Source organism: Polyodon spathula, chromosome 16 (assembly GCF_017654505.1).
Source record: "Polyodon spathula isolate WHYD16114869_AA chromosome 16, ASM1765450v1, whole genome shotgun sequence".
In the NCBI taxonomy this organism is placed as follows: Eukaryota; Metazoa; Chordata; class Actinopteri; order Acipenseriformes; family Polyodontidae; genus Polyodon; species Polyodon spathula.
In genome coordinates this window covers 9,333,673-9,346,172 of record NC_054549.1, presented here as the reverse complement: position 1 = coordinate 9,346,172, position 12,500 = coordinate 9,333,673, and the positions used below count along the sequence as shown (strand labels likewise).

Sequence of the window (12,500 nt, the reverse complement as noted above, 5' to 3'; positions counted from 1 at the left end):
GATAGAGAGAGAGATAGATAGACAGTGATAGATAGAAAGAGATAGAGATAGACAGATAGAGCTAGGTAGAGAGATAGACAGACATAGATAGAGAGAGAGAGAGAGAGAGAGAGAGAGACAGAGAGATAGAGAGATGGATAGGAATAGCACAGCCGGTGTGTGAGAGTGAGTGTGTGTGTGTGTGCGTGTGTGTGAGTGTGTGCGTGTCAGTGCGCGTGTGTGCCTGTGTCTCACTCTCGTTCATGCAGGACTGGTAAAGTCTCTTGGCTTTCTGGAAGGCGTCTCTGTCCTGCTCCTCCTCCTGCTCCGACTCCAGCACTCCTGACAGGGGAAAAAGAAACCGTAAAAACACAATGAGCCCCCCTCTCTGCACCCCCCTCTCTGCACCCTCCTCTCTGCACCCCCCTCTCTGCACCCCCCTCTCTGCACCCCCCTCTCTGCACCCCCCTCTCTGCACCCCCCTCTCTGCACCCCCCTCTCTGCACCCCCCTCTCTGCACCTTCCTCTCTGCACCCCCCTCTCTGCACCCCCCTCTCTGCACCCCCCTCTCTGCACCCCCCTCTCTGCACCCTCCTCTCTGCACCCTCCTCTCTGCACCCCCCTCTCTGCACCCCCCTCTCTGCACCCCCCTCTCTGCACCCCCCTCTCTGCACCCCCCTCTCTGCACCCCCCTCTCTGCACCCCCCTCTCTGCACCTTCCTCTCTGCACCCCCCTCTCTGCACCCTCCTCTCTGCACCCCCCTCTCTGCACCTTCCTCTCTGCACCCCCCTCTCTGCACCCCCCTCTCTGCACCCTTCCTCTCTGCACCCCCCTCTCTGCACCCCCCTCTCTGCACCCCCCTCTCTGCACCCCCCTCTCTGCACCCTCCTCTCTGCACCCCCCCTCTGCACCTTCCTCTCTGCACCCCCCTCTCTGCACCCCCCTCTCTCCACCCTTCCTTTCTGCACCCCCCTCTCTGCACCCTCCTCTCTGCACCCTCCTCTCTGCACCCCCCTCTCTGCACCCCCCTCTCTGCACCCCCCTCTCTGCACCCCCCTCTCTGCACCCTCCTCTCTGCACCCCCCTCTCTGCACCCCCCTCTCTGCACCCCCCTCTCTGCACCCCCCTCTCTGCACCCTCCTCTCTGCACCCCTCGATCTGCTGCACCCCCTCTCTCTCTCTCTCTCCTCTCTCTCTCCTCTCTCCACTCCTCTCCTCTCTCCTCTCCCCTCTCTCCTCTCTCCTCTCCTCAGTCCTTTCTCTCCTCTCCTCTCTCCTCACCCTTCACGGTGATCTCCAGCTCATCTCTCAGGATGTCGAACACGCTGTATCGAGAGTTGGTCTCTGGGATCACATGGCGGGCCAGCCAGCCCCCACAGGAGTACTGATAAAAGTTCTGGCAGGGCTCAGCATCCGGGTCCATGTTCTGAATCAGCCGGGCCGCTGAAACCACAGGACAGGGAACTGGGTCAGTTTTGGGGGTGTGAGGGTGTTGGGGTGTGAGCGTGTTGGTGGTGTGGAGGGTGTTGGGGTGTGAGGGTGTTGGTGGAGGGTGTTGGGGTGTGAGGGTGTTGTTGGAGGGTGTTGGGGTGTGAGGGTGTTGTTGTGAGGGTGTTGGGGTGTGAGGGTGTTGGTGTGAGGGTGTGTGTGAGGGTGTGAGGGTGTTGGGGTGTGAGGGTGTTGGGGTGTGAGGGTGTTGTTGGAGGGTGTTGGGGTGTGAGGGTGTTGGTGTGAGGGTGTGAGGGTGTTGGGGTGTGAGGGTGTTGGGGTGTGAGGGTGTGAGAGTGTGAGGGTGTTGGGGTGTGAGTGTGTTGGAGGGTGTGAGGGTGTTAGGGGGTGTGAGGGTGTTGGGGTGTGAGGGTGTTGGTGGAGGGTGTTGGGGTGTGAGGGTGTTGGTGTGAGGGTGTTGGGGTGTGAGGGTGTTGTTGGAGGGTGTTGGGGTGTGAGGGTGTTGTTGTGAGGGTGTTGGGGTGTGAGGGTGTTGGTGTGAGGGTGTTGGGGTGTGAGGGTGTTGGTGTGAGGGTGTTGGGGTGTGAGGGTGTTGGTGTGAGGGTGTTGGGGTGTGAGGGGTGTTGGGGTGTGAGGGTGTTGGGGTGTGAGGGTGTTGGGGTGTGAGGGTGTTGGGGTGTGAGGGTGTTGGGGTGTGAGGGTGTTGGGGTGTGAGGGTGTTGGTGTGAGGGTGTTGGGGTGTGAGGGTGTGGGTGTGAGGGTGTTGGTGTGAGGGTGTTGGGGTGTGAGGGTGTTGGTGGAGGGTGTTGGGGTGTGAGGGTGTTGGTGTGAGGGTGTTGGGGTGTGAGGGTGTTGGTGTGAGGGTGTTGGGGTGTGAGGGTGTTGGTGTGAGGGTGTTGGGGTGTGAGGGTGTTGGTGTGAGGGTGTTGGGGTGTGAGGGTGTGGGTGTGAGGGTGTTGCGGTGTGAGGGTGTTGGGGTGTGAGGGTGTTGGTGGAGGGTGTTGGGGTGTGAGGGTGTTGGTGTGAGGGTGTTGGGGTGTGAGGGTGTGAGGGTGTTGGTGTGAGGGTGTTGGTGTGAGGGTGTTGGGGTGTGAGGGTGTTGGTGTGAGGGTGTTGGGGTGTGAGGGTGTTGGTGTGAGGGTGTTGGGGTGTGAGGGTGTTGGTGTGAGGGTGTTGGTGTGAGGGTGTTGGTGTGAGGGTGTTGGTGTGAGGGTGTTGGTGTGAGGGTGTTGGTGTGAGGGTGTTGGTGTGAGGGTGTTGGTGTGAGGGTGTTGGGGTGTGAGGGTGTTGGTGTGAGGGTGTTGGGGTGTGAGGGTGTTGGGGTGTGAGGGTGTTGGGGTGTGAGGGTGTTGGTGTGAGGGTGTTGGGGTGTGAGGGTGTGAGGGTGTTGGTGTGAGGGTGTTGGTGTGAGGGTGTTGGGGTGTGAGGGTGTTGGTGTGAGGGTGTTGGGGTGTGAGGGTGTTGGTGTGAGGGTGTTGGTGGATGGTCCCCTCTACTCACCTGCAGTCACACACCCTGGGGTGGTGCACACAGCCTCCACACTGGCCTGGTGGAAGGAGGTCTCTGAAACGACATGCGCACACACAGGAGCAGACAGGCACGGCTGCTGTTATTTATTTCATTCTTCTCCAGTCTGACTCGAGCTTGGTGAGGAAGCGCCAGACTGGAGAATTACAACACAAACAAAACAAACAGAAACTCAAACAAACACCACCAAAAAACAACCCGGCTCCGCTGAGCACCGACCAAAACAACCCTGTGTGTGTGTGTGTGTGTGTGTGTGTGCGTGTGTGTGTGTGCACAGACAGAGATATATATTAGACCTAGGACGCGCTACAGTTCAAGGATAACGCAAGTTGCCCCCAGGAGAGATTAGGGGAAGCGCCAATCGGTGTCTGCGGAGCGGGTCGGGTCTGGCGTGCGTTTCGTGTGCCCCGGTGGGGGGTTTCCCTTTTCTTTTATTGTTTGGTTTGACTCTTTTTGTGTGCCGTGTGGGTCGTTTTTGTTGCCACAAACACAGATATATATAAGATCCTAGGACGCATGCTACAGTTCAGGATAACTCAATTTGCCCCGAGGATATATATTCACTTAGAGGTTAGAAAGAAAGAAAGAAAGAAAAGAAGACAAAAAAAAAAGAAAGAAAGAAAGAAAGAAAGAAAGAAAGAGAAAGAACCGTCAAAGTAAATCAAGCCCCCCGTTTACACAAGAGCGGGACCCGGCAGCTCGCATCCCGACACAAGCAGCAGAGCCCCGCGGAGCAGCGCCGGCGTTTCCACGGCAATACCGCAACTCTGTTACACACAACTTTGTGCTGTTGTATCAAGATCAAACTCCAGGCGTGTCTGTGTGTGCGTGTGTGTCATTGTGTGTGAGTGTGAGTGTGTGTGTGTGTGTGTGTGTGAGTGTGTGTGTGTGTCTCTAGGGTCTTCGTGTGTGTCTACTACACCACTTTCCCGTCCCACAGTTCATTTGACAATGGGGCACAAACACACAACATGGTGTTCACACACGGTCACGAACACAACAAACACACACCACAGCACACGTCACACACAGTACAACACACTCACCCACAGTAACACAACACACAGTATGTGTGTGTGTGTGAGTGTGTGTGTGTGTGTGTGTGTGTGTGTGTGTGTGTGTGTGTGTGTGTGTGTGTGTGTGTGTGTGTGTGTGTGTGTGTGAGGGTGAGTGTGTGTGTCTTTCTGTTTGCGTGTGTGTGCGTGTGTGTCATTGTGTGTGAGTGTGTGTGTGTCATTGTGTGTGTGTCTGTGTGTGTGTGTGTGTCTCTGTTTGTGTGTGTCGTGTGTGTTCAGTGTGTGTGTGTTGGTGTGTGTGTGTGTGTGCAGAGACCACACAACATCACACTCTGTGTGTGTGTGTGTGTCTCTGTTTGTGTGTGAGTGCGTGTGTGTCATTGTGTGTGTGTGTGCGCGGCTGTGTGCGCGTGTCTGTGTGTGTGTGTGTGTGTGTGCGTGTGTGTGTGTGTGTGTGTGTGTGTGTGTGTGTGTGTGTGTGTGCGTGTGTGTGTGCGTGTGTGTGTATTTTATATACATATTGTATGAATTATTAAGACAGTATTGAGCTAAAAACAAACGCGCAAAATCAAATGCATAACCATAGCAATGAAGCTGGTAGCTCGGGTCCGAGCCGGCTCACCTCTCGCTGTGTAGAGCACGACCAGCGCCGCCACGGCACCGCTCATGAGCAGAACCAGCACTGTGAGTCCAATCTCCGCGCCGCTCCAGCGCCGGGAGCTGCTCCTGCTCGATCTCTCCACGATATCCATCTGACTTTCAGACTTCTCCATTATCGAGACTGAGAGGAGCGGAGCGAGAGAGGGAGAGAGGGAGCGAGGGAGGCGGGGAGAGGGGAGGAGGGAGAGAGGGAGAGAGAGAGACATGGGGGAAGGGGGGGGAGAGAGAAAGAAGAGAAGGGGGAGGGAGAGAGGGGAGAGAATTCTCAGGTGAATTACCCGAGCCAGAGAATACATTAAACCAGACTATAAAAACAAAACACATTACTGGATCAATCTGCATAAAACAGAATTAGGACCCAGCTGCGCATTATTTAATGAATGTGCTTTACGATGCTTCCCTATGCTTTACCAGACCTCTATGTGCTTTACAATGCTTCCCTATGCTTTACCAGACCTCTCTGTGCTTTACAATGCTTCCCTATGCTTTACCAGACCTCTCTGTGCTTTACAATGCTTCCCTATGCTTTACCAGACCTCTCTGTGCTTTACAATGCTTCCCTATGCTTTACCAGACTTCTCTGTGCTTTACAATGCTTCCCTGTGCTTTACCAGACCTCTCTGTGCTTTACAATGCTTCCCTATGCTTTACCAGACCTCTCTGTGCTTTACAATGCTTCCCTATGCTTTACCAGACCTCTCTGTGCTTTACAATGCTTCCCTGTGCTTTACCAGACCTCTCTGTGCTTTACAATGCTTCCCTATGCTTTACCAGACCTCTCTGTGCTTTACAATGCTTCCCTATGCTTTACCAGACCCCTCTGTGCTTTACAATGCTTCCCTATGCTTTACCAGACCTCTCTGTGCTTTACAATGCTTCCCTGTGCTTTACCAGACCTCTCTGTGCTTTACAATGCTTCCCTATGCTTTACCAGACCTCTCTGTGCTTTACAATGCTTCCCTGTGCTTTACCAGACCTCTCTGTGCTTTACAATGCTTCCCTGTGCTTTACCAGACCTCTCTGTGCTTTACAATGCTTCCCTATGCTTTACCAGACCTCTCTGTGCTTTACAATGCTTCCCTATGCTTTACCAGACCTCTCTGTGCTTTACAATGCTTCCCTATGCTTTACCTTGCTTTGACTGTGCTGTATTACACTGTGCTGTGCTTTTACTATGACTCTCTCTCTCTCTCCTTCTCTCTCTTTGTTTTTCTCTGTCTCAGTTGGGTTCTGGCAGAGCATTGTAATTTGAATATTGAAAGGCAGGCGCATGATATAGTTCAGCATCAGCAGTCCTCGGTGATTAGTAAACTTGCTAAAAGCTTTTTCATTAGCTGCTGGCAGTGGGGGGGGGGAAGTGGAGTTAGCGACAGGCCTCTAAAAGCATTGAGCTGAACAGAGACCCCCCCCTCCACCCTCCTCCCCCCCCTCCGCGGCAAGGAGAGCCTGCTGCAGCTCACATTACTTCACCTTTCTCTTGCACTTTCAAACAGGTTTTCAACAGAGAGAGTGGCTCTGAGTGTGGATTTACGTCATTATCTGTGCCTGGAGTGTGTGTGTGTGTCAGTGTGTGTGTCTCGGTGTGTGTTGTGTGTGTGTGTGTCAGTGTGTGTCTGTGTGTGTGTCTCAGTGTGTGTGTGTGTCAGTGAGTGTGTGTCAGTGTGTGTCTGTGTGTGTGTCTCAGTGTGTGTGTGTGAGAGAGACATCAATAGCTGTCAATATGAGTTGCTTCGTATTGAAGAAAGGAAACAGCAGCCATTGATCCCTGAGCTGTCAACACAGTTCTTCGTATTGAAGGAAAGGAAACAGCATACATCCATTAGTCCTGAGCGTTCTATTATAATTGTGTCCAATAGTGCTACTGTCGGTACTCACAAATAAATATCGTGTAGCTTTTACTACTACGTCTGTAACAAATAGTGTTATTATATACCAATGATGACCGCTACGAGTACGGTGATGGTGGTACCACATATGATTATACTCCATGACTATTGATGATGATGATGTTGATGATGGTGGTGATGATGGTGATGTGATGATGATGGTGATGATGATGATAATGATGATGATGGTGATGGCGGTGATGATGATGATGATGATGATGATGGTGATGGTGATGATGATGATGATGATGATGGTGATGGTGGTGATGATGATGATGATGGTGATGGTGGTGATGATGATGATGGTGATGGATGATGATGATGGTGATGATGATGGTGATGATGATGGTGGTGGTGATGGTGATGATGATGATGATGATGATGGTGATGATGGTGATGATGATGATGATGATGGTGATGATGATGATGATGATGATGGTGATGATGATGATGATGGTGATGATGATGATGGTGATGATGATGGTGATGGTGATGATGATGATGGTGATGATGATGATGATGATGGTGATGATGATGATGATGATGATGATGATGGTGATGATGATGATGGTGATGATGATGATGATGATGGTGATGGTGATGGTGATGGTGGTGATGGTGATGGTGATGGTGGATGATGGTGATGGTGATGATGATGATGATGATGGTGATGGGATGATGATGATGATGGTGATGATGATGATGATGATGATGATGATGATGATGATGATGATGATGGGGATGGATGCCTGATGGTGATGGTGATGGTGATGATGGTGATGATGGTGACGATGATGATGATGGTGATGGTGATGATGATGATGGTGATGGTGATGATGATGGTGATGATGGTGATGATGATGATGATGGTGATGCGTTGATGGTGATGATGATGATGATGGTGATGGTGATGATGATGATGATGATGATGATGATGATGGTGATGATGATGATGATGGTGATGATGATGATGATGGTGATGATGATGGTGATGATGATGGTGATGAGAGTGATGATGATGATGGTGATGACGATGATGATGATGATGATGATGATGATGATGATGATGATGATGTTGATGGTGATGATGATGATGATCCACTACCCATCAAAAAACTACCACTACCACTCCAATACTACGACTACCCCTACAATCTACTGACTACCACTTGACTACTCCAACGCTAATACTATGACTACTCCATACTAATGATGAGGAGGATGATGATCGATGGATGACTTCATCTACTACCCTACTCCCCCATAACTGGACAACTACCACTACTACTACTACTAGGCCACTACCTCTACTACTATGATGATGATGATGATGATGATGATGATGAGGATGATGATGATGTGATGATGATGATGTGATGATGATGATGGTGATGATGATGATGGATGATGATGAAGATGATGATGATGATGATGATGATGATGATGATGATGATGGTGATGATGATGATGATGATGATGATGATGATGATGATGGTGATGATGATGATGAGGATGATGATGATGATGATGATGATGATGGTGATGATGATGATGATGATGATGATGATGATGATGATGATGATGCATGGTGATGCTATGACTACCTCCACTACCACCTACCACTATGACTGACTACCCCTACTACTACACGTACTGGTACTACCACCACTACTACTGGTGACTCATGACCACTACTGATAAACCACTACTGATACTGTATGGTGACCCACATGATGGTGATGACGATGATGATGATGGTGATGGTGATGATGATGATGATGATGGTGATGATGATGATGATGATGATGGTGATGATGATGATGATGATGATGATGACACATGGTGATGATGATGATGATGCTGATGATGATGATGATGATGGTGATGGATGATGGTGATGATGATGGTGGTGATGATGATGATGATGATGCTGTGATGATGGTGATGGTGATGGTGATGATGATGATGATGATGATGATGATGATGATGATGATGGTGATGATGATGATGATGATGATGATGATGATGATGATGATGGTGGTGATGATGATGATGATGATGATGATGATGATGATGGTGATGGTGATGATGATGATGATGATGATGATGATGATGATGATGATGATGGTGATGATGATGATGGTGATGATGATGATGCTACGACTCCTCTACTTGCTACTACTACCACTATGGTGATGATGATGATGATGGTGATGATGATGATGATGGTGATGATGATGATGATCTCTGTGTCTCTAGTGTACGATGCAGGCCCCTGCTGTCTCTCTCTTGATTCTGCTCCTCAGTTTCCTCAGCTCTGTGTTGCTCTCATCCAGCAGCAGCCCATATTCTATGAGCCTCCAGGCCTCCTCCAGACCCCCCCTCTGCCCTGGAGGGGGCTCGAGAGGTCGCGCCCCCCTGTGGAAACACTGTGCCAAACAGCTCCGGCCGGGCCCGGCCTCCACGCAGGCCAGAGCCTGGGGCTGGGCGAGGTCCAGGGCCCGCATGTAGTCCCTGAGGGCTGGCCGCTCCCTGCAGGCGAGCAGCAGGCTGTGTCCTCGGCTGCACAGGTCGTGGGGGGAGGGTCCCTGGTTCTGAATGAGCCGGTCCAGGTCAGAGACGGCCCGCTCGTGGAACCCGAGTCCTGCGAGGCAGTGCGCTCGATCGCGCAGGAGCCCCCAATACCCAGGGTGCACCGGGGCCCCCCCCGCCGCGGCCGCGTGCACTGCCAGCGACAGGAACCCCAGTCTGCGCTTGGATTGGCCGGGCTGGGATAGAGAGCCCGCCTCCTGCGCTGCAGCCTGTCAGAGAGCAGAGAGAGGAAGGGGGAGGAGTCAGGCTGACCAGGGCTGTTATAAAGAGAGAGAAGTGAAAATGGGAGAGAGGAGAAAGAGGTGGAGAGAAAGGAGCCAGGGGAGAGAGAGGTGAAGAGAGAGAGGAGTGAGGGGAGAGAGAGGTGGAGAGAGAGGAGTGAGGGGAGAGAGGGGGAGAGAGAGGAGAGGGGAGAGAGAGAGCACTTCTCTACCCTCCTCCTCCCTCCTCTCTCCCTGCTCCCTCTTTCTCTCCGATTACTCCTCTGGAGGGGAGAGAGAGAGGAGGGAGAGAGGAGAGAGGGGAGGCCTCTCCATCCTCTCTCTCCCCACACTCTCCCTCTCTCTCCTCTCTCCTTGACCCTCTCTCCCCTCGGGGGGAGAGAGGGGGGAGAGGAGGAGGAGAGAGAGAGAGAGGAGAGAGGAGAGAGGGGAGAGAGAGGTGGAGAGAGAGGAATGAGGGGAGAGAGAGGTGGAGAGGAGGAGAAGGGGAGAGGAGAGAGGGGAGAGAGAGGTGGAGAGAGAGGAGCGAGGGGAGAGAGAGGGGAGAGAGAGGAGTGAGGGGAGAGAGAGGTGGAGAGAGAGGAGTGAGGGGAGAGAGAGGTGGAGAGAGAGAGGAACGAGGGGAGAGAGAGGAGGGAGAGAGAGGAGAGAGAGAGAGGATATGGAGAGTGGAGAGAGAGGTGGAGAGAGAGGAACAAGGGGAGAGAGAGGGGAGAGAGAGGAAGAGAGGGGAGAGAGAGGTGAGGGGAGAGAGAGAGAGAGAGTGAGGAGAGAGAGGTGGAGAGAGAGGAACGAGGGGAGAGAGAGGTGGAGAGAGAGGAGAGAGGGGAGGGAGAGAGAGAGAGAGAGAGAGACAGAGTGAGAGGAGAGAGAGGAGAAGGAGAGGAGAGAGGGAGAGGAGAGGGAGAGAGAGGAGAGGGGAGAGAGAGAGGGAGGAGAGAGGAGGAGAGAGAGGAGGAGAGAGGACTCTTGGAGAGGGTGGAGAGAGAGGAGTGAGGAGAGAGAGGTGAAGAGAGAGGAACGAAGGGAGAGAGAGGTGGAGAGAGAGAGGAACGAGGGGAGAGAGAGTTGGAGAGAGAGGAGTGAGAGAGAGAGGAGAGAGGAGAGAGAGAGGGAGGAGAGAGAGAGAAGAGGGGGGAGGGGAGATAGAGAGAGAGACTCTCCTTCTCTCCTAGAGCTCCCTCTCCTTCTCTCCACTGCCTCTCTCCCTCTCTCCTCCTCCCTCCACCTCTCCACTTCTCTCCTTACTCCCCTCTCTCTCTCGCACCTTTCCTCCTGCTCCCCCTCTGTCGCTCCACTTCTCTCTCCTTGCCTCCCCTCTCTCCTCCACCTCTCTCTCCTCACTCCCCTCTCTCCTCCACCTCTCTCTCCTCGCTGGGGGAGAGAGAGGTGAGGGGAGAGAGAGGTGAGAGAGAGGTGGAGAAGGGAGTGAGGGGAGAGAGAGGTGGAGAGAGAGGAGTGAGGGGAGAGAGAGGAGTGAGAAGAGTGAGAGGAGAGAGAGGGGAGAGAGAGAGAGAGAACGAGGGAGAGAGAGAGGAGAGGAGAGAGAGAAAGGGAGTGAGGGGAGAGAGGAGAGAGAGCACTTGCTCTCGCGCAGAGAGAGAGGGGGAGAGAGAGGAGAGAGAAAGGGGAGAGAGAGAGAGAGGGGAGAGAGAGGAGAGAAAGAGGAGAGAGGAGAGAGAGGAGAGAGAGAGAGAGAGGGGGGGGAGAGAGAGGAGAGAGAGGGTGAGGGGAGAGAGAGGTGGAGAGAGAAGGAGTGAGGGGAGAGAGAGGTGGAGAGAGAGGAGTGAGGGGAGAGAGAGGTGGGAGAGAGAAGAGAGGTGAGAGAGAGAGAGAGGTGGAGAGAGAGGAGTGAGGGGAGAGAGAGGTGGAGAGAGAGGAAGTGAGGGGAGAGAGAGGTGAGAGAGAGAGGAGGGAGGGAGAGAGAGGTGGGAGAGAGAGGAACGAGGGGAGAGAGAGGTGGGAGAGAGGAGTGAGGGGAGAGAGAGAGAGAGAGGAGTGAGGGAGAGAGGTGGAGAGAGAGGAACGAGGGGAGAGAGAGGTGGAGAGAGAGGGAGTGAGGGGAGAGAGAGGTGGAGAGAGATGGAGTGAGGGGAGAGAGAGGTGGAGAGAGAGGAGTGAGGAGAGAGAGGTGGAGAGAGAGGAGTGAGGGGAGAGAGAGGTGGAGAGAGAGGAACGAGAGGGGAGAGAGAGGTGGAGAGAGAGGAGTGAGAGGGAGTGAGAGAGAGAGGTGGAGAGAGAGGAGTGAGGGGAGAGAGAGGTGGAGAGAGAGGAGTGAGGGGAGAGAGAGGTGGAGAGAGAGAGGAGTGAGGGGAGAGAGAGGTGGAGAGAGAGGAATGAGGGGAGAGAGAGGTGGAGAGAGAGGAGTGAGGGGAGAGAGAGGTGGAGAGAGAGAGAGGGAGAGAGAGAGAGAAGAGAGACTCCTCCTACTCGCTCTCCTCCACTCGGCCCCTCCTCTCTCCACCCTCTCTCTCCTATACTCCCCGCTCCTCCTCTCTCTCTCCTGTCTCACCCCTTCTCCCTCCTCCTCTCTCCGCCCTGCACTCCTCGCTCGCCACCTCTCTCTTTCCTCTCCCTCTCTCTCCACCTCTTTCTCTCTCCTACTCCCCTCCCTCCTGATTCTCCACCTCCTCTTTCCTCTGTCCCAGCCTCTCTTCGATCCTTCCTGGAGAGAGAGAGAGGGAGAGAGGAGAGAGAGAGACGAGGGGAGAGAGAGGTGGAGAGAAGGAGAGAGAGAGGCCTTGCCATCCTGCTTGTCCCCTCTCGCTCTCCTCTCTCCCCTCTCTCCTCCACGCCCCTCCTCTCCGCCCCCTCTCTCCTCCTCCCACCTCTCTCACCTCTCCTCTTTCCCTCGGAGAGGAACGAAGGGATAGTTCCCTGCCGGAGAGAGAGGTGGAGAGAGAGGAACGAAGGGGAGAGAGAGGTGGAGAGAGAGGTGAGAGAGGGAGGATTCTCCCGCTTTCTCCTCTCTCCTCTCCTCTCCCCCCTTCTTGCTCCCCACTCTCTCTCTCCCTCTCTCGTCTCTCTCTCGACCTCCTCTCTCCAGTAGCCCCCTGTCTTAGAGTGAGAGGGAGAGAGAGGTGAGGAGAGAGGAATGAGGGGAGAGAGAGGGGAGAGAGGGAGTGAGGAGAGAGAGGGGAGAGAGGGAGAAAGGTGGAGAGAGAGGAGA

The 12,500-nt window shown here is 53.5% G+C and overlaps 2 protein-coding genes across 2 annotated transcripts in view; both read right to left on the bottom strand.

Annotated features, from left to right (window-relative positions):
* mmel1 (membrane metallo-endopeptidase-like 1) overlaps window positions 1-4,750 on the bottom strand; it is a 27,505-nt gene extending 22,755 nt beyond the window's left edge. Inside the window, exons 1-4 of the mRNA XM_041274069.1 lie at window positions 4,595-4,750; window positions 2,930-2,992; window positions 1,262-1,423; window positions 235-321 (exon numbers count right to left, since the gene is read on the bottom strand). Of these exons, the coding sequence (XP_041130003.1) occupies window positions 235-321; window positions 1,262-1,423; window positions 2,930-2,992; window positions 4,595-4,745 (463 nt within the window). The 5' untranslated portion in view covers window positions 4,746-4,750. The remainder of the gene's footprint in view (window positions 1-234; window positions 322-1,261; window positions 1,424-2,929; window positions 2,993-4,594) is intronic.
* Window positions 4,751-8,773: 4,023 nt separating this feature from the next.
* Window positions 8,774-12,500, bottom strand: part of ttc34 (tetratricopeptide repeat domain 34) — a 9,580-nt gene continuing 5,853 nt past the window's right edge. Inside the window, exon 8 of the mRNA XM_041274068.1 lies at window positions 8,774-9,319. Coding sequence (XP_041130002.1) covers window positions 8,774-9,319 — 546 coding nt within the window. The remainder of the gene's footprint in view (window positions 9,320-12,500) is intronic.